This window comes from Brachypodium distachyon, chromosome 4, assembly GCF_000005505.3.
Source record: "Brachypodium distachyon strain Bd21 chromosome 4, Brachypodium_distachyon_v3.0, whole genome shotgun sequence".
Classification (NCBI taxonomy): domain Eukaryota; kingdom Viridiplantae; phylum Streptophyta; class Magnoliopsida; order Poales; family Poaceae; genus Brachypodium; species Brachypodium distachyon.
In genome coordinates, this window is record NC_016134.3 from 38623527 (window position 1) to 38650552 (window position 27026).

At 45.4% G+C, this 27026-nt stretch overlaps 2 protein-coding genes and 1 pseudogene across 3 annotated transcripts; 2 read left to right on the forward strand and 1 right to left on the reverse strand.

Annotated features, from left to right (window-relative positions):
• The first annotated feature begins 1511 nt into the window (after positions 1–1511).
• LOC100835891 lies at positions 1512–3742 on the forward strand (annotated as a pseudogene).
• Positions 3743–4577: 835 nt separating this feature from the next.
• On the forward strand, positions 4578–11777 carry LOC100836200 (transcription factor bHLH49). Of its 2 annotated transcripts, XM_010239956.3 has the most exons (10): positions 4578–6793; positions 6910–7437; positions 7508–7648; positions 8829–9417; positions 9506–9724; positions 9841–9906; positions 10009–10077; positions 10278–10349; positions 10429–10605; positions 11106–11777. In XM_010239956.3, the coding sequence occupies exons 4-10, from the start codon at positions 8866–8868 to the stop codon at positions 11196–11198; spliced, it is 1248 nt and encodes a 415-aa protein (XP_010238258.1). In that variant the 5' UTR covers positions 4578–6793; positions 6910–7437; positions 7508–7648; positions 8829–8865; the 3' UTR covers positions 11199–11777. The 2 variants fall into 2 exon arrangements, with proteins under 2 accessions (XP_010238258.1, XP_003578282.1); XM_003578234.4 differs by lacking the exons at positions 4578–6793; positions 6910–7437; positions 7508–7648 and adding an exon at positions 8353–8703.
• Positions 11778–12337: 560 nt separating this feature from the next.
• On the reverse strand, positions 12338–17072 carry LOC100836503 (heat shock protein 90-5, chloroplastic). Its single transcript, XM_003578235.4, has 19 exons — positions 16642–17072; positions 16363–16436; positions 16126–16251; positions 15932–16025; positions 15754–15837; positions 15437–15580; positions 15225–15341; positions 15081–15125; positions 14918–14998; positions 14661–14765; positions 14440–14580; positions 14237–14329; positions 14059–14136; positions 13724–13978; positions 13541–13643; positions 13283–13457; positions 13091–13196; positions 12912–13001; positions 12338–12823 (listed from the first exon to the last, which is right to left on the reverse strand). The coding sequence occupies exons 1-19, from the start codon at positions 16909–16911 to the stop codon at positions 12620–12622; spliced, it is 2385 nt and encodes a 794-aa protein (XP_003578283.1). The 5' UTR covers positions 16912–17072; the 3' UTR covers positions 12338–12619.
• Positions 17073–27026: the final 9954 nt, after the last annotated feature.

Sequence of the window (27026 nt, forward strand, 5' to 3'; positions counted from 1 at the left end):
GACACGAGCTGTGGCCCGTAGGCAGGGAGCAGTAGGGGGCGCATCTCGCTGTCGTCGGATCGGTCGGAGGCTTTGCATTTCGCCGGCGCGCGTGACGATCGTCGCACCGGTGCGTGCGTGCGTGCGTGCGTGCTTTTCAGGTGTCGCGCAACGAGTCTCGATCGACCGAGCCCGCCCCGAGACGCCACTTATCATTCCGTTCTCCTTTTCCCGAGTGGCTCTTCACGGTGAATTTTGGTGAGCGCGCTTTGTGGGCGCCTTAGAACATGTACAATGCAAGATGTTTAGATGGGTGTTTAGAAAAATTAACCGGTTTTTTAAGCACTGATGCTTATTTAGACTAAGTAGATGTCTAACTTGGCATCTATACAAATAAGCACTGGTGCTTAAAAAGATGTTTGGTTTATTTTCGTAAGCACCTGTCTTAGCACATGCTCTTACAGCGGGTACGGATTTTAACGTGACCGTAGCCAAACTGTAGCTTTGCCGTAGAGAATAGTGCGGGGACACTTACGAGCGCGTGACATGCAAAGGAAACAAGCGGCCAATGGCCTATGGAAAGGTCGTACGAGAGATTGACTCGAGTACTCGACGAAGGAAACGCCCTGCTCCAACTAGATAGACGATCTCTCTCTTCTGGCTTAGCCTTATTTGATTTAGAAGGATTTTGAAAATCAATAAAATTTTATAGAAAAAATAGAGAATTGGTATGTTATGCACGCCACAATTATTATGAATTTTCCTGAGTCACACCAGACGCTAAGAATCCTTAGGAATTAGATATACTTAAGCATGATCTATTTCTGTGGAACGAATTAAATGTAAGCTACATAGACGAAAGATAGAGTCTTTCGATGATTGTAGAAAGCCATATGACGATAACAGACTGATGATTGTTTTAAAAGATATTGCATTTTGAATTTTTGATATAGGAAACAAAAACTAACGCCCCAAAAGACTTCCCGCGAACACACATGTCTCGCATTGGGAGGTGCACGCAAGGGGCAGCAACCCCTCGTGCAACACTTTCACATGGAGGGTGCACAGGGATATTTTTTTTTAAATAGCAAAACTACCTCCTCCTTTTGGAAATGTCTGTACTTTAGTACTTTAGGTATACCTAAGTAAAACTTTATCAACTTTGAACAAGTTTATAGTATGCAACACCAAATTAGTATCGTTACGACTATCAAATATATTTTCATATTGCATCCGTTTAGTGTTACACATGTTGAAATTTTTTACTATATAAACTTGATCAAAGCTGATAAACTTTAAGTTAGGACAACCTCATGTATATAGACATAAGCAACGGTAGTTTCTTACTCTTTGAGAAATCAACTTGGCTTCTGTTGAAAGAACAAAAACTGGCAATTTTTCTCTTTGAGAACCTAATAACAGCTCCCCTATTGGGCTTACTACTTGCATTGCATTTGTCCTCACGAATCCACTACCGGCTAAGCCCACTACGGCGGTACGACAACATATTCTTAGGCCACAAAACATATTTTATGGGCCGGAATCTCACTTCCACCTCATCCACGGACCACGGGCGCCACGGCCACGCGATGCACCCGTGCGCGCACGGCTCTCCCTTGCAGTCCTGCTCACTGCGGTCGCGGCTCGCCGGCACGCCATCCTGCAGGGCAGCCTGCTGCTCCTCCTCCTCCTCCCTCGCCGCCACAAGTGATGCCTCCTCCCACCTTCCCCTTCTTCCTCGCCTCCACCACGCTCGCGACAGCCGCGAAACCTCTACCGGCGCAACCGCAACCGCCGACATGCGACGCCCAAACCCCAGCCGCTTCACTTGCCGCGTCGTACACCGCGCGCATGCGGCTCAACCCGCACCTCGCGCTCCGCTTGTTCGACCACCTGCTCCGCTCCGGCGCCGACCCCGACCCCATCGCATACGCGCTCGCCCTGGCCCGCTGCGCGCGAGAGCGGGCCTACCCTGTCGCCGCGCAGCTCCATGGGCACGCCGCCAAACGCGGGGCCTCCTCCCACCGCCGCGTGAGCAACGGGCTCATCCATGCCTACGCTGTCTGCGGGATGCTCTTCGACGCGCGCAAGGTGTTCGACTACGTGCCCGAGGTCGACATGATCGCCTGGAACTGCCTGCTGCGCGGGTACGCGCAGGTATGGGACGCCAGAACACTCAGGGACTTCTTCTCGCGGATGCCTGCCCGGGACTCGGTTTCTTGGAACACGGTTATTGCGTGCTGCATTGTGAATGGGGAGTATGAGGAGGCAATTGCAGTGTTCCAGGAGATGCTGGCATGCCAGGAGTGCCAGCCTGATAGGGTGACATTGGTTAGCATTATCTCTGCAATTGCGTACTTGGGAGCACTTGCGCAGGGTTTTTGGGCACATGCATATGTTTGCAGGAAAGGGATTGAGGTTGAGGAGAAGTTGAGCTCAGCTCTCATCAACATGTATTCAAAGTGTGGTTTCATTGAGGGTGCAGTTTATGTGTTCGAAAATTCATGTGCAATGAGGAGCGTGGATACTTGGAATGCGATGATAACTGGTTTCACAGCAAATGGCTGCAGTGAGAGAGCTCTGGAGCTTTTCACTAGAATGGAGTCAACTGGGTTCGTGCCTAACAAAATTACTTTTAATAGTGTACTGAATGCTTGTAGCCATGGGGGGTTTGTCGAGGAAGGTATTGGTTGTTTTGAGAGAATGACCAATCAGTATGGTATTGAGCCTGACATTGCCACTATGGTTGCATGGTGGATCTATTCTGTCGTGCAGGACTGTTTGAGAAGGCTGAGGTGATAATGCAGATGATGCCAATGGAGCCGGATGCTTCTGTGTGGAAGGCCCTAGTTGGTGCTTGTAGAACATACAAGAACTTCAAGTTGGGGAAGAAGGCAGGCCGCAGGCTTATTGAGGCTGCGCCAAATGATCACACAGGGTATGTGTTGCTATCAAACATTTATGCTCTAGATGGCAACTGGAAAGGAGTGCATAATGTTAGGAAGCGGATGTTTGATTCTGGAGTGCAGAAGGTACCTGGGAGCAGCTCAATCGAAGTTGATGGTGTTATTCACGAGTTCATATCTGGTGATAAAAGTCACTCAAGGAAGAAGGATGTATATGAGATGCTAGGTGAGATCTGTCAGCAGTTGAAAATTGCGGGATATGCTCCGGACACTTCACAAGTGCTGCTAGATATTGATGACGAGGATGTGAAAGAAAGCTCTCTTGCTCTTCACAGCGAGAAGCTTGCAATTGCCTTTGGGTTGATTAGCACTGCACCTGGCACACCAATTAGGGTTGTAAAGAACCTCCGGGTCTGTGGAGATTGTCATAATGCGATAAAACTTCTAAGCAAGATTTATGGGAGGTCCATAATTGTCAGGGATGCAAATCGATTCCATTGTTTCAGTGAGGGGTCTTGTTCTTGCAGAGATTACTGGTAAACCTTTTGGACGAGCTGCAATTCAGTAACATTTAGTTTTACTTATTACACAGAAGTATATAGCATGTCAGAAAAGTTTTGGCGATGATTACACTTGTCCATTTGAGATCCAAATATGACATGAAGCTCTCGACTTGATTTCATGTCTCTTAAATGCTAAGCTAGCCGTAAACCAACACCATGATTACCACCCTCTTGTGTCTCCACAACTTGAAACCTAATTATTGTCCTTTTCAGTCTCTATGATTCAATACTGAACATGAATCTGAGATGTATGCCCCACTCAAAAGGGCCATTAAATTCAGATAAGTTTTGATCCTTTCATATGGTAGGGACTAGTAATCATCAATAACCCTGATACATACTTAATGCTGTTTTGCTCTTAGTGTCCTTACTGTCATCATATAGTTGAGGATGACAGCTTCAGATGAACTCACATTTGAGTGGAAGAGAAAAGCTTAGGTAACAGGACGAACTGATATTTCTGCTTTCCCTGTGAGGAAGTAGGCTTCCTTTTAGTTTCAGCCTATCAATTGAGGCCTAGTCTGTACATTTATATTTTCATTTCGCACAACGCATTAGCATTTATGCTATTTTTTATGCAGAGGTTCATAATTTCATATATCTACCTCATTGGCACATGTTTACAGATTTTCCAAAGCCGTTATATCTTATTTTATCACATTATACAGTCAACCATGACAGCCTACATATGTGACTGCAGGCCTGAACGTGCTTATTGAAATTTGATTTATTTAGCAGGTTATGATATCATAAAAAGGTTACAGTATTGCACTTGAAAAACTTCAAGTAATAGAGCAGTGTAAAGCACAGTAGCAAAGTGGGATGTGTGCCCCATGAACTATCCCTTTCACATTCTTTGGCAAAGGCCCAAGTTGATAAAATTTAACCTGCTGTTGTTTTCTTAACTGTGCTTTAGGACCTCAGAAACTCGTGTACTAGAATCGTTATACTCCTTGGAGAGCAATTACCCATTGGTACTGCCAGTATTGTTATCTCCTTTGCTGCCTGTTATTGATTTGAGGAGACATCAAGCATTCTGCACAAGAAATGATGGTATTATTAAATTCATGAATAAAGTAAAGAGTGAGATTGATAATAAGGACAAAGATCAACACTATCAGAGATAAGTAATCACTTCCACCGTGCTGTTGTTATTACTACCTGGTGGTTTGGTCGAGATAGGGTCTTGGCTTTTGAACAGAAAGACAATTGCAACTGCATGCCTATTGGGCATTATAGCATGGGCGATATCTGATGGGCGAACTTCTTGGGCATAAGTAGTCACATTCTTGAAGATTTAGTTGTCTTTGCTAGTGAACCATTGCATGATTGCATCAAACCCAGCAATGAAAAAAGTATAAATGTTAAAGAGGTCAAATATTTGTTCTTATCTCTGTAATTTTATTAATATCTGCATCTTTACGTGACATTTGGCAAGGGTCATCATGATAAAGGGGGAGTAAAGTATCATATGTTTAACGCCTTCACTCTTCACATAATGTGATGTTTGCTACGTACTACTTTATAGATAGCACCGGACACAAAGAGACTTAACAAAATTTAATCTAATCAACCTTGTCCATGTAAAAATGGATGACATAACATTAGTAAGCAACTGTCTTCTTGAGAGGAAGCAAAACTGCATACTTCTATCTTCAATGTGAGTTATCATCAATGGCCTCAGTGCCTCACTCGGTATTTTACATTCTAGTCGATTGGTACATTGAATTAGGCATCTCACTAGTGTGACCCCAGCTGTCTCTTAGCTTTGATGCATCTGATTTTGATTGAGGTAGAGGAGAAAGAACTCGTGAAACCCAAGCCGTTCTCATGCAAAGTACTGCTTGGACATAAGGACTAACACAACATGGAGCGAGGGCCAGTATTTATTGATTATAGAGACTATTTTCTCTACCATTGAGCGCTTCTATCTAACATTCATCCAAGACTATGTGGAGGGTGTTAGAAATAACTACTGTTTCTATTACTCCCTGCGATCCATAAAAAGTGCGCCCATTTTGTACTAAGTTAGTGCAAATTTTGTACTAAGTGGACTTTTTATGGATCGAAGGGAGTATTTAGGAACCCTTAGGCACCAGAAATGTATTCATGCCACTTGTAACTGACCAGATCTGGTACATTATTATTATGAATTGGTACTTTTTTTCTTCACACACAAGGCAACCTACACATGCATGCAAACACATATACACACGCACATAATGGTATATAATATAGGGTGGAATACCCTAGCACCATGCCAATCATTAACAGGTTGGCCTTAATAAACTGTCCCCTGCCCTTATCAACACTTAATTTATTTTCCCTCTTGGGGGAAGTTCTTTAGTGTTCCCCAGGTATGCATTTTGTATTTTGCAGCCTAAGCCCTAGTTTGCATCTCTAATGACTGCTCTAGGAGTATAATAAGACCATTAGCGTACGACATTGTTCATAATTAGGGTCTAGAATAACTGGTAATTTGTGATTTGTATGATCAAGCCCACAAGGAAGTTTCACCTAACATAGACCTTTACCAAAAATATACTCACTTGCATCTCGCGTGCAGCTGGCTTTGCCATGGACTGTGCTTTGTTTATGGTTTACAGAAAGGTGTAACATACGCTTTCCTAAGCACAATTAGAGATCCTGTACCCTAGCACATGGGAACGAATGCTGAATTAACACACAGGTGCACTCACAGTGTGGAGATACTATGGGCCAACTTGCCCTGTAATCGAATCATCCATGTTCAACTCTAATCATTCACCCTTGGTAATGATCCCATTAAGACTGCTTTTGTGTTCTTTGCTTCTCGATACATCTTTGCAATAACTGTTTGCACAGACTTTTTTCGCATGTAGTACAAATTATGATAGGCATGACGGATATGTTCTGATCCTTCTTTTCCTTGAGGAAGCTTAGCATGTTCAGATCAAAACTCCTTCTGTTTCTTCTGGATTTTAGACAAATAAAAAATCTACATAATTTGCTGTGTGCTATTCTGATGACGCTCAAATTTTATAGGGCAAATTGCGAAATTTTTTTCAATGAAGGAAATAAAACCCATTCTGTACGCGTTAAGCGGGACAGTCAATACAGGGAGCAGGTTCTGAGAGATGAACGAATCCAATGTCAAAAAAATCTTATCCCATTATGACATGGATGTGTGTTTTTTAGCTTTAGATTTACCCCCTAAAGAGACGATTGCCAGCTAATCTCATGCAGACATTATTCCATTTGTTTACTCACAGTTCTTTGGCTGCTATTTCTTGGAACTGTTTTGTTTGCAGGAATCAATCCTCTGTCCTCGCTTACACACCGGATGGCCCGCTACCGCGCCGACATGTAGGACCTAAACTCATGAAGTCTCATCCATATCAGTACTGTATTTGCTCTAATTATTCTCTTGACAAAAAACGCTACTCCCATTTTTTATTTCATCCTCTGTTCCACTTCACAAGTTCACAGCAAAGGCTTTGCCTCATTCGTTCCTGATGCAAGCCCAGCGTACAGCATATGGATGGTACACATGAATTTGTGTGGCAATGATTGGAGAAGGAGACATAGATCTGCAGCAACCTTTCTGGCGAGCATAATGATGCATTAGAAGATAATCTGGTGGGCGGTCGGGTCCATCTCAGCCCCTCCATGACTGCACGAGCCCGGAGATGGCACGGGTAAATGCCTTCTGCCGTGGCTGGCCAGCGCTGCCGTGCACAGGACTGGCAAAAGGGAAGGACCGGCCCGCCGCGGAAGCGTGTCACCCAGTCATGGATGGCGGAGGAGATATGTAGGGGCTAACCCCACCCCTGCTGTCCTTGAAGGAGGCTTAGCTACGGTCTCCTTCTCAAAGAAAAAAAAAAGCAGAGCTAGGAATCTATCAAGACTTGTTATCTACGTAGCTCGTGGTCCATGTCCTGGCTCTTCTGGGGAGTTTGAAGTCGTATCCTTTCCAATCTTTGGTTTTTCTGCATTTCTCTCAAGATTCGGTACGTCCCTTTGCTTTTTCCCCTTGCCCCTTTGAAGTGAACAGTTTACTAATGGCACCACTAATGTTAGGCAGCTGAGGAGGAAAAAGGCAGGGAGGGACACCGAGTCACTGGCCGCTGGGAGAAAGGTAAAGATGTTGCAGAGGAGAATAACTTGTAACTTGCAGGCCACTTCTTGCAGTGTTAGTTGCCATGGAGGTTGATACATAAGGTGGGTTTATGACACAGCTTCTCCTGATGCTTTTCTTAAGCCCGGATTTAAAAGCTTAAAGCGTACGTGTTTGGAGTGAATAAAAGTATTGCATGGGTGGTAGGCTTTAACTAATCTAAAGCTAGATTCGAGCGTTCGCTAACCCCGAGGCTAACGAATAGTTTTTATTTTACTGCAAAGAAAGATTGAGATTAGGAGAATCTCAACTCTGCAGAGACGGCATCTCTCTTCCAGATTGGGTTGAATTTCTCTAATCAGATTGTATAGTCCGGGTATTTTTGAATTTCGCATGAAAACACGGAAATTCCTACAGGATTGCAAACTATGGAATTCCTAAGCCGTGCTCTATCTAATCAGCTACTCCATGCATGATGAAATGAAAGTGCCATTGCTTTGCTTGTGGGGGCAAATGGCAGTGCCTCGATTGCAACCCCTCCTAATGTTGACCACCATTTTTCTTCAACAAAACTGATCGTACTGATCATGAAGGGCGTGTAAATAATTGCCCGTGTCGAGCAATTAAAAAAGTGCAAACAGTCAAATAAGGATGATGAGGGGGTTGGGTGCTCAAATTCACAGCCAGCCAGGCAACGCAAGGCTCCTTGAGAAAGCGAGCATAAACAAATGCCCGCGGGAGTTGGCAATGTCAGGGATGCCTCTTTACGCCTGCTGTTTGTGCGATGCGAAGCAAGTAGTAACCAAGTGATAAGTAAAGAAAAGCAAAGGTAAACACCATGATTAAAGGGTTGTTAAGAAAGATAAAGCAAACAAAATGCTAAGGCCTACTAACATTAAGGTTTGCAGCAAAAACAAACCGTGGCGGTTGTGGTGAGCGTGTGACCATGAGGAGAGGAGTACAGTAGAGTGCTAGTAGTAGTAGTCAAGAACAACTAGCACTAGTGTAGTCCTACAAATGCCACAAGCCTTTGCCTACACTATCTACGGGCTATGCTCCTCCATCTTTCCTAGCTCTTCTTCTTCCTACGTCTCTCGCCGGAACACATAGCATCTCTGCAGTGGGCATCATCCCCTTTTCTTGCCGTTTCTGTCCATAGGTTGCAATAAGAGCTCTTGCTTGCTTGGTCCTCCCTATCGCATTGCCCATACGGCTCGGCTCTGTCCCAGCAGAGCAGCTCCTCTTCTCGCTATCTTTCGGCCTGAAATTCATTGTCTTCTGCAGTGCTTGTTGTGGTGGCGGGCAGTTAAGATCGATAGACATGAACGAGAGCAGTGAGAAAGGGATGGAGGGGAACGGGTCCTCTGGCCCCGGCAATGGCATCCCACCCGTGGAGTGGCAGAACCAGTTCGCCGGCGGCTTCTCGGCACAGCAGCAGCAGCAGCATACCCACATGATGGACTCCTTTGCGGCAGCGGCGTCCGGCATGTGGGCGGCGCCCTCGCAGAACATGTCGGCGCTCTCCGACGTCAGCGGCATGTCTCGCGGGCATGGGCCGGGGTTCTTGGGGCCGGTGCCCGGCGCTTTCCTACCGCCGTCCTGCCTCGGGGGCCATTTCCCCGTGGACTCAGGCTTCATCGAGCGTGCCGCGCGGTCGTCCTGCTTCGCCGGCCCCGGTGCCTTCGGCGGCGGCGGCGATCAGCACATGGGCAGCGCTTTTGGCGGCGTCTCAGAGGGGTACTTGGATCATCGGAGCAGCGACAAGGCCGAGCCGGAGATCGCCGGTAACCAGGGGGTGCCGAGCTCGGAGGCGGCAGGCGGAGACTGCTCGTCCAAAGGGTCGGACTCCAAGAAGAGGAGAAGGCCTAGTGAGGTACTACTGCTCGCTTCTGACTGGAACTCTTTCGAGCTCCATTTCATTTCAGTCAGATGTTGAAGTACTGAGCTTGTGTTTCATTCAGGTGATGGGAGCCGATCAGGTGCAGTCTTCCAACGTGGCCGCCGATTCCGCGAACGAGAGCGTCCACAGCAAGGACAAGGGCGAGGAGAGCAGCCCGGCAACGACGACGACCGGCAAGTCCAAGGGGAAGGGGGCCAAGGAGAGCTCCGAGAAGGAAGACTACATCCATGTCCGGGCCCGGCGCGGGCAGGCAACCAACAGCCATAGCCTCGCTGAAAGGGTAATTACAGATTTGCTACCTTGATCGGCATGCCACCGTTCTCTTGATTATTAGTACGGATGAAATCTGCAATCGAGTGGTGTTGAAACTCTGGATGTTTTTCATCTTTTGTGCAGCTGAGAAGGGAGAAGATCAGTGAGAGGATGAAGCTTCTGCAGGACCTCGTTCCTGGCTGCAGCAAGGTGGGTCTCTCTCTCTCTTTCTCTTCTAGAAAAATCATGTATTCTTGATCAACCAATTCGTAACAAATACAATAATATGCTTTGTTTCTTGAACTATTTTAGGTCACCGGGAAGGCGGTGATGCTCGACGAGATCATCAACTATGTCCAATCCCTGCAAAGACAAGTTGAGGTAAGAACCATCGATTCTCCCAAGGTGCCTGAACCATGTAAGCAACTTGTGGTGTGCAAACCAAGATTTTAAATTTGAACGCAGTTGTCATGGTGCGACGGAAGAAATTTGAATATGATTGCTAAATCAGATACCGAGACCAAAATAGTGTTTCTAGTAATTATGTATTTCTGACCATTTTGACACTCCGTAACTTGCAGTTCTTATCGATGAAGCTTGCGACAGTAAACCCGAGGCTTGACCTCAACATAGAAGGGCTTCTCTCAAAAGATGTAAGCTACCTCAAGTTGCGTTCTGGCTTCCATTCCATCAGTTCCCCTCCCAGAAACCTAACCATGTCTTCAACAACAGCTTCTTCGTTTTCCTGGGGTTTCTTCATCCTCCATAGGATTCTCCCCGGAGATGATGCACCCGCAGTTACAGCTATCGCAGCCGGGCCTGATGCAGGGTGGCGCCGCTGGCATGGCCAACCAGGACGTGTTCAGAAGAATCATGCAGGCGCAGCTAGGTGCAAAAGATGGATCCCAGGTTAGCATAGCATATAATCTTCAACGGTTTTACTTGGGCTAAGTCGCCTGAGATTGTGTTTTCCTTAGTCGATACTTTCTCGACCGTACGATCATTACTTTGGACGCACATGATCGGTCGATTGAGAATTTTTGTTTCTCAGTCGACTGAGCCGTAGGGGGACCCAATCTTAAATGACTGGTTCACAGTGGCCGTTAATTACTCCAACAAGTAGATAACATCAAAGAATTCAAATTGCTCCGAAAAACCATACTGAGAAGCTCTACAACTGTAGGCTATTAATTAGATTTCATTCCACCTGGCCTACAATGAATAATCTGAACAAGTACGTAGATAGCTTCTGCCATTTTATTCCGATTCCAAGTGGTGTTTAACTGTTTATGCCTTCATGCGCAAGCACATTGGATCCAAAATCATTCATCATCCTTGGTAAAATCTTGAACAGTCACTGAACCTAGCATATGCTGATAGGCTCTCTGTTTTCTTGCGCATGCGTGCAGATGCCCCACGCATTGAATGGATCGTTCAGCGATCACGTTGCACAGATGGCGTATCCGTCCATGGGCTCCTCGCAGGACGGGTTCCAAATGTGACCACCGAGAAATGCCAGCTCCGCTCCACGCGTGCGTGAGCTGCTGAGCCGAGGTTTTGGTGCTAGATGATAGCTATCTGACGAGTGACGACGAACAAGGCAAAGCAGGCCACGGAGCACATGACCGACTGCTGCTGCTGCTGCCCGTGCACGCAGAGAGAGCTATTATACCTCATCGCGTAACTGGACTGGAGTCCTTAACTGCTTCGTGCATGGCTCAGGCTGCAATGTATAACGATCGTGTTCAGGACTGGGACTGGGACTGGGAAAAGGATTTGAGGCCCACGGACGGCTGGAGACGCTGGGTGAAATCTGTTGGGAATCCAGTCTGGCCTGGGCGCATTCATGGTGCGCGAGGTGGTAGCAGCAGCAGCAGCTGAATTGCTGCTGCAGGATATGTATGATGTAATGCAATGCGGTCGAGGGGTTTGTGTTGGGTTAGTTGGTTCTGTTGCTTTTGCTTCGATGCTTAAGGATGCAAATTAATTGACCACTCCTACACTAGGATTTATCAAACATTGGCTTTTCTCCTTGTTACGAAAGAATGATAATTACGAAAGAATGATGGGTTTTTTTTTTTGAGAAAAGACTCATGCCCATTCCATTTCAAGAAACGAAACCGGTTCATAGTTGAATCTCCTTGCAGCCTAAGGCAAAACGGGAAGATCCAGGCAGACTCGTCCTATTGGAATTCAAGCGACAGGCATTGAAAAATCAAGATACAATGAAGCCACTCCTGTCGACTGACTTGTATAGAATAAAAAATCTTCGCCTGTGAACCGGGCTCCCAACGTTTTTTCGGTGGAGTTCAACCGACAGGCACTGAAAAATTAAGATACAATGAAGCCAAAATAAGAGAAACCTTGCGCTTCTTCGGTGGAGTTTTTTAGCCGGGGAGCCTCCAACGTTTTTCTTCTCCATGAGTTGTAGGCATGTCTGTTCATGAGTACGATTTTTGGCTTGGGGGCACAAAGCCTTCTTCTGCTGCACAGGCTCGTCGTGCTCACAACCCACTGGTTTTTTAGGCGAACAAACTAGCCCATAAAAAAAAGATGAAATATATTTATTTTTTTATCAAAGGGGAAAATAAAGCCATAGATAGTTCTACAATAGTTAAGTTTGTCCCATTGAGCAACAGAATAAAAGAAAAAACAACAAATGCCATCTTGCAAGTTAGCGAACAGGAAGTAACAGAACAACTTCGCTTTTTAGGAAATTAGAGATGAAATATATACAGGAAAATTTAATTTGACGGTCATAAACAGACCCCTACAAAATCTAGCCTCAGGCGATACATATAAGATTTTGAAGCTTAGGCGTCCTTCGATCAATTCACCATCATTCTGGCTCCAGGGAAAATGCTTCTCTTTTGCTCACCCACCTCTGGGCCTCTAGGGTATAAAACCAAAAATGGAAACTAAACTAATCCTTCCATGGATCGCTCTCAGTCCTCACTTCCGACGGCTCAACAACCTCCATCGTGGTGCCTTCAGAAGAATCCACCTCTGCGTTGGTTTCGCTGGCACTTGCTTTAGTATCATCAGCGGCTGATCTTCCCCATCTTCCACCAAGGGCAATCGTCATCATCTCGTAGATCTTGCCGCCCAACTCCGCTGGACTCTCAGGCTGGACAATTCCAAGTGACAGTCATGAGGTTGCACGCTATATTTATCATCATAGACCATGAACACAAGCACACTTCTATTGTACTTACAGTATATCCACTGGATATCAGGGCAGTCTCATAGAGCAACTCAACTGCTCTCTTGGCTTCAGTACTTTCAGGCTCGTTCTTGCAAGCAGCCTATAATTGTTTGCAATATTATACGGGAATGATTTGTTATGCAACAGAAAATTGCATACAGCTTGTAGGAATAGTTTGCAGTATCTTACACTCAAGTCCTTGACAATAGGGTGGTCAGGATTGATTTCGAAGATTCTTCTTCCTCTCATGAACTCCAAGCTTGATGTGTCACCAAGTGTTTGTGCTTTCATAAGCCTATCAAGTTGAACAAGAGTTAGGAGAATAACCCATCCTACTAGCAATTGTTGTGTTTGTATGAGAGATCTGAACTATCATGCTACCTTTCCATGTTGGCTGACCAACCAAACTTGCCGGATACAATAACACATGGCGAAGAGCTGAGTCGCTTTGAGATTTGAACCTTGGCAACTTTGTCACCCAGCTGTTGCTTTATCCAGTCACAAAGTAGGGTGTATTCCTGATTGCTTTCTTTTTCCTTGTCCTCATCTTCATCACCTGAAACAGCCAAGTTTGCTATTGCCATGCCAAAACTTCCAAGAGTTTAAAGTCAATCACATGAAATTATTAGGTTTACTTACCCAATCCTAGGTCTTCTTTGCTGATATCAACAAACTTTTTCTCTTTGTACGTCTGTAAATTCTGAATAGCTACCTCATCAATCGGTTCAATAAGGTAGAGAACCTAAAATAATAGAAGAGGTAATGTATAAGTTGGCACAACACAGAAACAGTTCTATGATCAACAATAAGACACGCTCATACTTCAATATCTTTCTGAACCAGCTTTTCCAAGAACGGAGCTGTCTTTGCACTCTGAAGACTATCTGTGGCAATATAATAGATTGCCTTTTGGCTGTCAGGCATATTTTCAACGTACTGATCGAGACTTATCAAATCTGTCTCAGTTTTGGAGGAGTGGAACCGCAGCAAAGGAGCAAGGTGCTTCTGATTCCCAGTGTCCTCAATGCAACCAAGTTTCAGAAACTTGCCAAAGCTCTCCCAAAATTTCTTGTAGTCCTGCAGTACAAAGGACATCAAACTTCAAAACAAGTCCGATACAACAAAATTTACGGAAGAAAAGAAAACTCGGCCTATACCTCTTTCTCATCTTTCTCAGCAATTTCCTGAATCATATCAAAAGTCTTCCTAACAAGTCTCTTACGCATGATTCTGACCTGAAACATAAGGATGGCGACAATAATTTTCAAGCAGCGACAACCACAGAATTTAGCTATCTGCCATATAATAAGTTGCAAATACTTTTCAGTAACTTACAATACGACTTTCTTGAAGAATCTCACGAGAAACATTGAGAGGAAGATCATTCGAGTCAACAACACCTTTTACAAAGCTCAGGTACCTAGGGAACTGCAGAGCGAAGACTAAAATTCAGCAACCCACTATTACTGTTGAAGTAGCTGATGAACTCACATCTAACAATAAGATGAAGGCACTATGAATAAATAAATGTGACATACCAGCTCACCATCGAAGTCATCAGATATGAAAACTCTCTTGACATACAACCGGATATTTTTGGTCTTAGGATTCATTATCTCCTCGTTGCTAAGAGGTGCCATTCCTGGGATGTAGAGAATGCTCCTAAATTCCACCTCACCCTATTTAGAACAGAAGTCTTGTCAGAATGTTTAATGTACATGAACATAACAGGAGAGAAGTTTGGTAAAAGTCTAAGCACCTCTGTTGTGAAGTGTGCATGAGCTAGAGGATCCAGAAATTCATTGAATGTCTTCTTGTAGAATTCATTGTACTCAGTTTTCTTGACTTCCTTTGGATTTCTCATCTGCATGGAAGAAATTAATTTCAGCTTCTTTTTCTTTAAACATATAGCAGAGAATGTAACCCCTAATATGACACGGATGATTCCCATGAAATTTGCACTTCAGGTACAAATTATAAGGGTATGTTAACAAATGAATCGGGTGAAAGCTTTACCCATATTGGCTTTGTTTCATTTGCCAACTCCCAGTCCCAGTACTTCTCAGTGATAGTTTTCTTCTTTTTCTCCTTCACAGCCTATAAAGAAGGAAGAACTTTATATATAATATAACATGAGTGAACTTGCAAGTAGTGGCACCCACATTCACAAAAAACTAACCTCTGATGCCTCTTCACCCTCTTTCGACTCTTCCTCTTCTTCAACCTATTTAGAGGATGTAACAAGTGTAAAGAAGAGGAGAAAAAATCTGCCAATTCTAACAAAAATTAGGAGGATTAGGACAAAACATAATCAGAATCCTACCTCAACTGTTCTTGATTTCTCCTGCCATGTAAAGATGGGAAATGAAACAAACTGCGAGTAGTTCTTTACTAGACCTTGAATCCTCGCAGGGTCAGCAAATTCATACTTATCATCATCCTAAAGGAAACAAAAGACAGTTAAGAGTTGCCGTACGCGTTGAAAGGTTGTCTAGCAGACTAGTACGCGTATATAAATCAGTATATGCTTCTTACTCTTAAAAACAGAGTAATATGTGTTCCACGTGTCAGCATTTTCTCAGGATCGGTCTCTTCCTTGATAAGGTATGAGCTGCTGTCAGCTTCACCTTCCCATACATACTGCTTATCTGCCTTGGGACTCTTAGTGGACACCACAACCTGCAAGATGCCAAAATAACCACAAGTTTAAAATTTGACATGCAAATCAAATGTAAGAATAGTTTGATATTTTTTCTTGAGAAAAGAATACTTCAGAATGACATGTTCTTGCAACGCATGATTGCAAGAAGGGTCAATGTACCATGGTGGTGTTATCCAAGAGATTTTCATACCTTCTCTGCAACAAGAAAAGCCGAATAAAATCCAACACCAAACTGACCAATAAGTCCGTTATCTGCGCCAATCTCTTTGTTCTCCTGAAATAATCACGAAAATTGAGATCACATCACCAATGATTATCGTAGAACAAGCACTGATAAAGCCATATGGGAAAGGAAAAGTAATGTGCACCTTCAGAGCCTTCAAAAACTTGGAGGTGCCACTTTGTGCAATAGTTCCGAGGCAGTCCTTCAGTTCATCTTTTGTCATGCCAATGCCACTATCACTGTTAAAAAAAAACATCCAAAAAACAGTGCGGATGAATAGTGACTTACATCACAACTGATGCTTGAACTACGAAATTGACTGAAAAGAAAAGAACATACGTGATAGTAATTGTGCCAGCATCAGGGTCAGGTTTAATCCTAATTTCCATCTCAGCACCATCAGATAGCATAGAGGGATCAGTTACACTGAGAAATCTCAGCTTATCCAATGCATCACTCGCATTACTGGACGAAAACATGAAGTGTCCAGATCAGATACTGAGTAGTGAGTAGTGATTTTTCTTCATAGGAAATAACAACAGTACAATTATTATACATCAGCAGCAGAAGACTAACCTTACAAGCTCCCGAAGGAATACTTCCTTGTGACTGTACAAGCTGTGAACAATCAAATCCATCAATCGGCTAACCTGCAGGACAGGTAGAAACATTGCATAAACGCTCAGTCCTCGAGCTATAAAATTTGCAAACGTATTAACAGCAGTTTCTCAATTTTATCTCATGTAACTGAAACTCATCATTCAGAACAGACTAATCGAAACAGAATTTCTGTTTCGCCTGCCAAACGTCCAAAATTCGACCAGACGGTACGAGAATTCCAACTGCTCCACCCACCTCGGCCTGGTACTCGAACTTCTCGCCGGCCAACGCCTCCTCTTCCTCCTCACCGGCTGTTTTCTCGGCGACGGCAGCGTCGCACCTCACCCCGACAGGCCTCCCCCTCCCCTTCTTCCCCAAGTCCCACCTCACTCCTCTGGCGCGCCTCGACGCGCCCCTGCCCTGCGGCAGGAGCATGTGCGCGCCCGGCAGCAGACCCCGTGACGGGCTCGGTCGCAACCCCGCCGCGGACGACGCCCCCAGGGTCCTGCTCAACGCGGGCGCCATGACAGTATGAGAGACACGGTACTGAGTTATTTTTTGCGTTCGTTGTTGATCGTTTGGTGGTTCTGGTGCGATGCTGGGGAAGAGACGAAAGGGATAAGAGGGTTTATACGCGAGAGAAAATGGTGGAGGCGGGTTTAGGAGTGAGCGGGAAAGCGCAGGGAGGAGACGACGAGAAGAATGAGGCGGGGAGTCGGGAGAATTCTAGAAACCCGTAGTACACACGGGACACGGGAGTGACGACGACGAGCGATGAAGACGTTGCGCGCGGGCCGCGTGACGGCCCACGGCGCAGGGGAAACCGTCCTCGCCGTCTAACGGGCCGGCACCTGACGGCGAGACTTGCGGGACTCTAGTTGACTCGTTGTGCCTAAAGTATGTTCGAAGTATGTTTAAAACTTGATTGCGGTTCTAGAGCCGGTCGATTTCAAACTGTTAAACCTCAGCTTTCGATCTCTGAAATCAACATATAAGTTTATTTTAGTGCTCTAATTCAGCACCCTAAATTTACATCAGTGCTCTTAAAATGCCGTTTGCAATCCAGGATTAACGATGTGGCCACGCTTAAGGATAGGATTGTTGATCGATTATGACTCAGCTTGCCACACGGGCCAAATTAGATAAGGCGGTGGTTATCCGAATTGGAAGAGCTACCAAATGGAATTAGGGTTGGAGAGCCGGAGGAAGAGAGACCAGATTGGGTGGCCAAACCTCTCGATGCCGCTAACGGCATCTACCCGTGTCATTTTTGAGCAACACGTGTCTATTCCTTTTCTTAATCCCTTGCCACCCACTGTTGATCTCTCTGCCACCCACGTGCAGTCTTATCTTTATCTCCTTCCCTCTATCCTCTCTCTAGTCTCTACCCACCACGTATAGCCCCTCCTCTCTCTCTCTCTCTCTTCGTGCTTATGCAGCAGCCCCGCATGGCCGGCCGATGTCGCGTGCTGTTGGTCCACTGCTGCCCTCGTGACCGTGGGGAGCAGACGGAGGAGGAGCAGATGAAGGAGGCTAGATCTCCACCGTCTCCCTCGTGGCCGACCTCCACCGTCATGATCAAGATCCACCTCTATCTCCAGTACTCATCCCCTATCCGTGGTACCATGAGGGATGCGTGGTTCGTAGATTTATCCGCAAATAATTTTTTTTATGTTCTTTATTTCTTCTAGATCAATGGTCGATGGTGAGCTTCTATCTTGTACTAACTATGTACTCTATATTTGTTGTACCATAAAGAGGCTAGATCTTGTTATTTTGCTTTTGGATTTCTTGGTTTTCTCTTTGAGTTAAGAGTACGGGCAAGAAGAAAAGCGAAGAAAACTTGGTACCTTGTCATGTACCAATGGTACATGTTGTGATTTGTTTGATGCATATTAATGTAACATCCTATGTATTGATGTACGTGGTAAGTTAACGTGTACCATTGGTACATGACAAGGTACAAAGTTTTAACGAATGTTGGTACGTGGTATATGTTTCGTGCTCTGATTTTTTCATGGTACATGAGATTGATGTACTCGGGTTTGGTGTTTTTTTCTGGTACATGACGTACTGTTACGAGTTGATGTACACAATCTTGATTTGTTTTCATGGTACCTGAGATTGATGTACTCGGTTTTGATATTTTGACGAAGTACTTAAAAACCGACAAGGTACATAGCATGAGTTGATGTACATAGTCTTGGTATTGACGAGATACTTCATTTTTTCTAGCACATAACTCATAACTCTCTGTTATGAGTTGATGCACGCAATCTTTATTTTTTTCACGAGGTACTTCAAAACTGAGAAGGTACATTTCATGTACCAGAATTTACTTAAAAACGAGGTACTAACTACTAACGAGGTACATTAGGCGATACTTCAAAAGTTCATCTGAAAAGAAAGAAGAAAAAGGCAAAAAGTACACTGGGAAAGGAAAGAGAAGTAGAAAAGAAAATGCGTATGTGACTGACAAAAGGTAGAGCAGAGAGAAAAGAAAGAGAGAGAAACAGAAGAAAAAGACAAAAAGATGTCAGCGGTCACATCCCAAAAAGTCAGAGTGCTGTAATACTTCTCTGTTAATCACCTCTCCCTAATGTATAGGACATATCAAATTTTTAACTAGCACACATCTCAAAGCAGCATCATACGGCTAGGACCATAGGGGTAGGTTGCATTATTGGCACAACCTCCGCGTTAAGATTGGGTGGCGGCCAGGAGGAGGAGGTGGAGATTTTGTTGTTGTTGCCCTATTGCAAGGATCCAACAGGCTACGAGCTAGTAATGTATTTCCATTGCGGCGTCAGGACACTGTGGCGGATCTAGGATTTCAGCATTGGGGTGCCAACCTTAACATTTAAATGGAGTAGCTTTAAACACTACAAATTTAAAACTTGTTAAAATGACAATACAAGTAGTTTAATACAGTCTCTGATAGTAATAATTGCAACAAAAAGGTTCAAAATATGCAAAAGGCAATTTAAAACATTGAGTTTACAATACTCTATGTGTGTTTTAGTGCCATGAAAATCTTAACTGCATCATCATCAATTGCTTCCGTGAAGATATCTGTCGCACCAGTGACACCCGGGGTACCACCACTGCTTGATGCGTGGGTCGCCTCACTTGCTCCCCGCAAGGATAGCACCCTGGGCAGCACCGCACAAGCTGCCCGGCAAGTCACCAGCTAGGCAGGGCTAGCCGGGCTGCGGGGGTTACCTTGGAAGGCGACGAGAGAATTCCTGCCTGGGCGCCCCCCGGGAAGGTCACTTGCTGAGGAGGGCGCTCCCGGGCGCAGGCACTTACAATAGGGACGGTACCTAGCAGGCAGAGCATCGACGCCACGTGGCCGCCCGGCAGGCTCCCTGTGCGCAGGGTTGGTCAGGGCGAGGAGTGTGGCACAAGCAAGCATTTAATGCTCCGACAGAAAGGTGATTCCCCGTCCATTCAGCCCACAGTGACTGGCCCGCAGTGCATCTAGGGCACGTACCGCCCTAGTTGCAGCGCTACGTACTGTGCATGCAAGCCAGCGTAGCAAGAGCAAGCTGCATAGGGTCTTTACTCAACACTTGTCACCCATGCACCGAGGCACCTGTGACATCCCCTTGAGTATAAAAGGAGGACCATCGCCAACGGTCAATCACGACGACCTGCCACCGGACTCCATCTTCCGTAGCTTCGGGAGGCGAGTTGTTGGCGGGAATGCCATGGGACTGGAAGTCCTAGGCGAGGACCCGCACATGGAGGATGTTCAGTTTCAAGCTGGAGCAGAACATGGTGGACATGGGGAAGAGTCTCTACAACGAGATGACCCGAGCAGACATAGCTGAAGACCAGGTGGGGATACTCAAAGGACAACTGGCGCAGCAGACAACCAAGTTGACCCGCAGGGGGAGCGCCATCCTGAACATGCACGAGTTCATGGAGCAGATTATGTACGAGAAGGATCTCCTGCAACTCAACTTTGATCAGTTCCAAGCCCAGGTCACCAACGCCGCTCCTGCACCAGCACCTGCACCAGCACCGGCTCCGCCACCCCCTCAGGACGAGGAGATGGAGCCACAGGAGGAGGAGGAGCCCCAGGAGACGCAGGAGATGAACACTCCTGCCACCAACACCCGTTCCAGGGCGAGGGCCTCGGGAGATGCCAACTTCCTCTCACTTCCTTAGACTCAGCTTGAAGTCCGCCAAACTATTTATCTTATTATATTCGTTATCGTGTTAGTCATTGACCATGCCGTCATTGTGGTATGGCAATGCAGATCTTGCAACTCTTTACTCATGTTCCAGGCTGGTATGCCTTGTGAACTATTTGTTTTAGATGTTAAAATCTTAGTGGTTGCTTTTACCTGTGTTATATTTGCCTTGCTCATGATTGAATTGTTATACGTGTGATAGGCCTGTTGCTTGTATTGTTGTGTTGCTTGTGTTGTGGGGCTTAGTTTTCCCTTAGACCATGTCCATCTTTTGTCCTCATCTATGCTGTCCCAAAACAGATGCCGCCGAGACGTGAATTCCGCCGCAGTGCCGACAACAATGAGGAGGGGCAGGACAACAATGCTGCCACCATGCAACAACTGCTGGCCGCACAGACCCAAATCCTGCAAGCCTTGACCCAACAGATGAACAACAACAACAACAACAACAACCACAACAACCAGCACCCCAACCCACCACCTCAAGTGGACATGTTAACTAGATTTCTGAGGTTGCGCCCGCCTACCTTCACCAGCTCCCCGAAACCAATAGTAGCTGATGATTGGCTCCGCTCCGTGAGCAAGTGCTTAGTGACAGTGGGCTGCACTGAGGCAGCCAAGGTGAGGTTTGCTGCTCATCTCCTTGAAGGACCTGCCGCAACTTGGTGGGAGACTTATCAAATTACCACTCCCATGGAAGAGGTCACAAGGGAAATGTTCCAAGATGCTTTCCGCACTGCCCACATCTCTGCGGGCGTGCTGAGCCTGAAAAAAGAGGGAGTTCCACAAACTGAGGCAAGGGAACCGAACCGTGTCGGAATATATCGAGGCTTTTAACAAATTGTCTCGCTAATGCCAAACGCCGGGAAAGGTTCTTGGATGGTTTGAACGACGAACTCGCCGTTCAACTGGCAGTTGTCTACATCTCAACCTACCACTCCCTCATGGACAAAGCCATTATTCTGGAGAACAAGCAGAATTAGATGGAAAACAGGAGGAAGAGGCCTCACCATGGCATCAACCACGCTGGTCCACACCAGAAGCCGCACACCTCTTATGAGGGTAGTGGCAGCTCCTCGATGGTTAAGCATGGGAACCACCATCAGAGTCATCATGGAGGGAGTGGACAACACCAGCGCCAAGGAGATCAAGGACACCACCACCAAGGAGGGAATGGCAGCCGGCACCACCAGCACCTGCGTCTGAGGATGAAGTGACCGCCCCCGTACAGGGTTCGATCTCTGTGCTTATTGTGCTAATCCCTGGATTGACTCACTAGCACACACAGTTTCAAGATGTAATACCAAGATACATAGGTCAAAGTACTTTATTACATCGCATCATCCAGAATTTAATTGTACTTGCAAACTTGCATAACCCCTTTGGTTAGCATAACAAATAGAGTTTCAAGAAAACAAAATATTGTTTCACAAACGACAGCGGAAAAAGGTAGAGCAAAATGGGCCACAACACTCCCAAAGGAGAGAGCATGTTGGAATGTAAGCACATGACCCAAAGAACATCGACGAACCTCACTCTTCGTCAGATTCACCTGCATTATTAATTGCAGCCACTACGTGGTCAATACATTGAATGTATTGGCAAGTTCACCTGGAAGTTATAACAAAACCTAACAAGTATATGCAATTTGAGGCATAGTGGGGTTCAGGCTTTATGGCGTGATAGCAAAACATAATTTATCTTACTACAATTGAATGTTACAATATTGTTAACTAATGGACACCGGGTAGAAACACCGATGCTCCTATTAATCTAAGGACATCGAGTAGATACATCAATGCTCCTAAACCCAAGTTCAAACCATTCATTTTATTTAGAAATTTGAATGAGTGAGACCTTCCTTACAGCCCCCAAATCTAGTTGCTCATAATTGTCCGTAACCGGGGACACGGCTAGGTATTTAGTTTGACACTCTTGAGAGGTGTTACACTTTACCCACAAGAAACCGACGTGTTGATCCCTTGCTGTCCTCAGGGTAGAATAGCAACAGCATCGATTACGGGAATTTTCAGAACATAATCCCCCAGACCACCTGAGGGACGCGCTCCCACCTACACGGCTACATACCGATGTCATCCTCAGATCCGGGTTCATATTTCTTACATCCATCCTGGTAGAGCCCATATTACTATATGGTTGTACTAGAAGCTTCTAAACAGGAAAACTAGTCCAGTCTCTGGATACCCCGGGTGGCATTCCACATTTGCGACGCAAGCGCTCCCCGAATCCACGGGGACTCGACTCAGAGGGACCCATAGAAATGGACCTGACGTCGCATAACATCTCGAATCCTCAAAGCCGTCCACTCAGGATGGTTCATTAGGGTTGTTTTGCCAAGTTTCCAAAATTACTCCACATAATCAGTTTCACAGTGATTGAGATTCCCTCCCTCATATACTACCATAGCATGGCTAAGCAATATATAATCACGATGGCTATTGGTGGTGGATTCATGGCAAAGGTAACCCTCTCACTAATAGGTCAAATCAGAGCTAGCATAAGTACGAGTAATAATCCTATCAATGCATTCTACAAGCAACACTACTGCATAAGTATTTTAAAAACAATAATAATAGGATAATGATCAAAATGAACTTGCCTTGGTAACAGTTGGAGTTCAAACACTCGTCACAATCACAAGGTTCGCTCTCCGAGAAAACTATACGAAACAAACAAACATACACATATATAAACACACAATTCACATCACGACAACAGAAGGTATGCTATGATGCAATGAAAGCATGTGACATGATTTGGTTTATTTTATTTGGGTGATCAACCAGATCATAAATCTGGTCCAAAGTATTAGCAATTAAGAATAGTGCATGCATTATGTTAAAAACAATAAGGAAAACAAGGGATTAAAACCCTAAATTAAAGTTTTATTGGCATCCGCCAAGTAATTTTATTCAACAATTTTATCTCTCTGTCCCAATGGACAGAGGACAATAATTAGTTATCAATTAAATGGGATTAAACCCTATTCTGTAATTTGAATGTGGTTAAGTTGTTCAAATTTAAATTTAAACTGTGCCAAAAGATTCTACAGGTTGAGACCATTCCAGAAAGGTAAATTTGTCAAATTTGGCCAAAGGGTTTAAAAGTTATAAGCATTTGAAGTTCTAGGGGCTTTTCTGCAAAACTGCCATTTAATTTAGATCGGGATTTATGTTTTCATTTTTGACAGGGCACGTGGCGTGATCCTATTGGACAATACCGGTTCGGGATTTAAATTAAATCGCGACCGTCGGATCTAACTTAAGACACAAGGACGGCCCAGATCTAAACCATACCCCTTCGATTTTAAGTGATCTAATCTGAACCGATGATCAAGATCTAACGGCGCTAGGGTTCCGGCGGACTCCAGTGAGCGCGGGGACGCGGCGGTGGGCAGTTCCGGCGAGCTCGGGCGTCGGGGAAGCGTGCGGGAGGTGCGGCTCGTCGAGGCGGACACGGGGATGGGGTCAGCGAGGCTCGGGGACGCCGGCGTTGACGCCTAGGATGACGCGAAGGCGGCGGGCGGCGGCGGAGCTCCGGGTTCACGTCGGCGCGGTGCCGCGGTGCGCGAAAAAGAAAAGAAAGCGCGTCAGGGGATGCGCGAGGGAGAGAGGAGAAGAGAGATGCAAGCGGCGGTGAGGATTACTCACCGAGTTCGTCGGCGGCAACCAAAAGACGCGGCGGCGGGCGTGCGGCTCCGGCGAGCGATTCCGGCAGCGTGGGCGCGTGAGAGAGAGGGCGAGCTGAGGGGAAAGAAGCGGGGGCGCTCGCTCTTTATGCTGACGCGGAAGGCAAGCGGCAGGAAGCACGGAGCTGATGAGGCGGCGGAGATGGCGCGCGCGGGATCGGCGGCGTGACGCGCGGCCGGTTTCTCTGCAGAGACGACGACCCTAACAGGTGGGGTCCACGTGCCAGTGGCTCGGTGCGGGCGCGCTTGCGCCTAGGCTGGTTTGGCTCGGGCGGTTCGGGGGAGACTGGGCCGGTTCGGCCCATTTGGCCGGGCCGGTCTGGTTTTCTCTTCGTTTTTTTTCCTTTTTCTTTTTCCCTTTTTCTTTTTCTGTTTTTCCTCTGTATCTTTTGATTTTGAACACCAAATTGATCCAAATAAATTCCAGAAAATTTGTAAAATCATGTTATAACATGATTCAACTTCTGGGACTAATTTATCTTCCAAATAAAATATATAAAAATACATTTGCCCTATAAATGCCTTTAGGGCTATAGAACTATTTAAATAAAATAGTTTTTCAACTCCTAATAAATACCCAAAAAATATGGGATAGCTTATTTATGCAATAAACCCCTTTTATAAATAAAACTATTGGTTTAAAATCCAAAGCTCAAATGGTGAAATACTAGGGTTTCAAAATGAAATAAAACCTTTTTAAAGCCTTTTTGGAATTCAAATTTTATTCAAATATGCAATTGTGGCATGATGCTCATGAGTGCAATGCATATGAAAGGGTTTGAAAATTTGGGATGTTACAGAGGAACACCAACGGTAGGGGCAATGGCCAGAACAACGGAGGCAACCCAGGGCAGAACCGCCCCACTGGCAGAGATCTGAGTCAAGTGGAATGCTTCAAGTGTCACAAGATGGGACACTACTCCAATGATTGCCCCGAGAAATTCAACGAGGCAGGAGCAAAGCCCAACCTGTTCTAGAAGGGCAACGTGAACCACGTCAACGTGGAGGAAATCACGGAGGAGCAAGGTATCGTAATCGGCACCTTCCGCCTAAATTCTTTTGAAGCACTCGTACTGTTTGATACTGGTGCATCGCATTCTTTCATCTCAAGGAATTTTGTGCTTAGGAATGGGTTAACCACTAGTACCTTAGTGAACCCTATGAAGGTGAAGTCACCTGGGGGAGAGATGATAACAGCTTATGAATGCCGAATGCTGACACTAGAAATTGGAAAACACAGCTTCCCCACAGACCTGATAGTGTTAGGATCAAAAGGCTTGGATGTGATCCTAGGAATGGATTGGCTAGCCAAGTATGAAGGACTTATAGATTGTGTCAACAGGACAATTATACTCACAACCCCAGAGAAGAAGCGAATCCGCTTCAAGTCAACCTATGAACTTGAGATACCCAAGGTGAATTCTCTTAAGGGGGTTAGCCTAGAGGATGTACCGATAGTGAAGGAATATCCGGATGTGTTTCCAGAGGAATTATCAGGCATGCCACCAGACCGTGATGTGGAATTCCTTATCGATTTATTGCCTGGAAGTCGACCAATAACCAAGAGACCGTATAAGATGGCTGTAGATGAGTTGAAGGAACTGAAGAAACAACTCGCAGAACAGTTGGCCAAAGGATTTATCACACTAGCTCATCACCGTGGGGAGCACCAGTTTTATTTGTTGAGAAGAAAGACAAAAGCCAAAGGATGTGCATAGACTATCGTTCACTAAATGAGGTGACGATAAAGAACAAGTACCCACTACCCATAATCAATGATCTATTCAATCAATCGAAGGAGCCTGTGTATTCTCAAAGATCAATCTTCGATCGGGATATTTTCAGTTAAAGATCCGAGAAGGGGATATACCCAAGACGGCATTTACCACCAGATATGGCATGTATGAGTACACGGTGATGCCTTTTGGATTAACCAATGCCCCAGCATACTTCATGAATATGATGAACAAGGTATTCATGGAATTTTTGGACAAGTTTGTCGTAGTGTTCATCGACGACATTTTGATTTATTTGAAGAGCAAAGAAGAACATGAAGAACATTTGTGTCTGATTATGGAAAAGCTTAGAGAACACAAGCTTCATGCCAAATTCGGCAAGTGTGAATTTTGGTTGTCCGAAGTAGGTTTCTTGGGACACATTGTGTCAGGAGACGGAGTTGCCGTTGACCCCGCTAAAGTAGCAGCGGTAACTGAATGGGATGCCCCTAAGAACGTCGGTGATGTTCACAGCTTCTTAGGATTTGCTGGATATTACAGGAGGTTCATCGAGAATTTCTCCAAGATAGCTAAAGCTATGAGTGAGCTTTTGAAGAAGGAAAAGAAATTTGAATGGACTGATAAGTGTGAAGAAAGTTTCCAAGATTTAAAGAAGAGGTTAGTGTCAGCGCCCATCCTCGTTTTGCCCAATTTACTAGAAGACTTCCAAGTGTACTGTGACGCCTCGCGTCTAGGATTGGGATGTGTTTTGATGCAAGGAGGAAGAGTTGTGGCATACGCCTCACGACAACTTAAGAATCATGAAAGAAATTACCCCACTCATGATTTGGAACTAGCATCTGTTGTACACACGCTCAAGACTTGGAGGCACTATCTCATGGGAAAGCATTGTGAATTATTCACCGATCACAAGAGCTTGAAGTATATATTCACGCAGAAGGAGTTGAACTTGACACAAAGGAGATGGTTAGAGTTAATCAAGGATTATAACTTGAA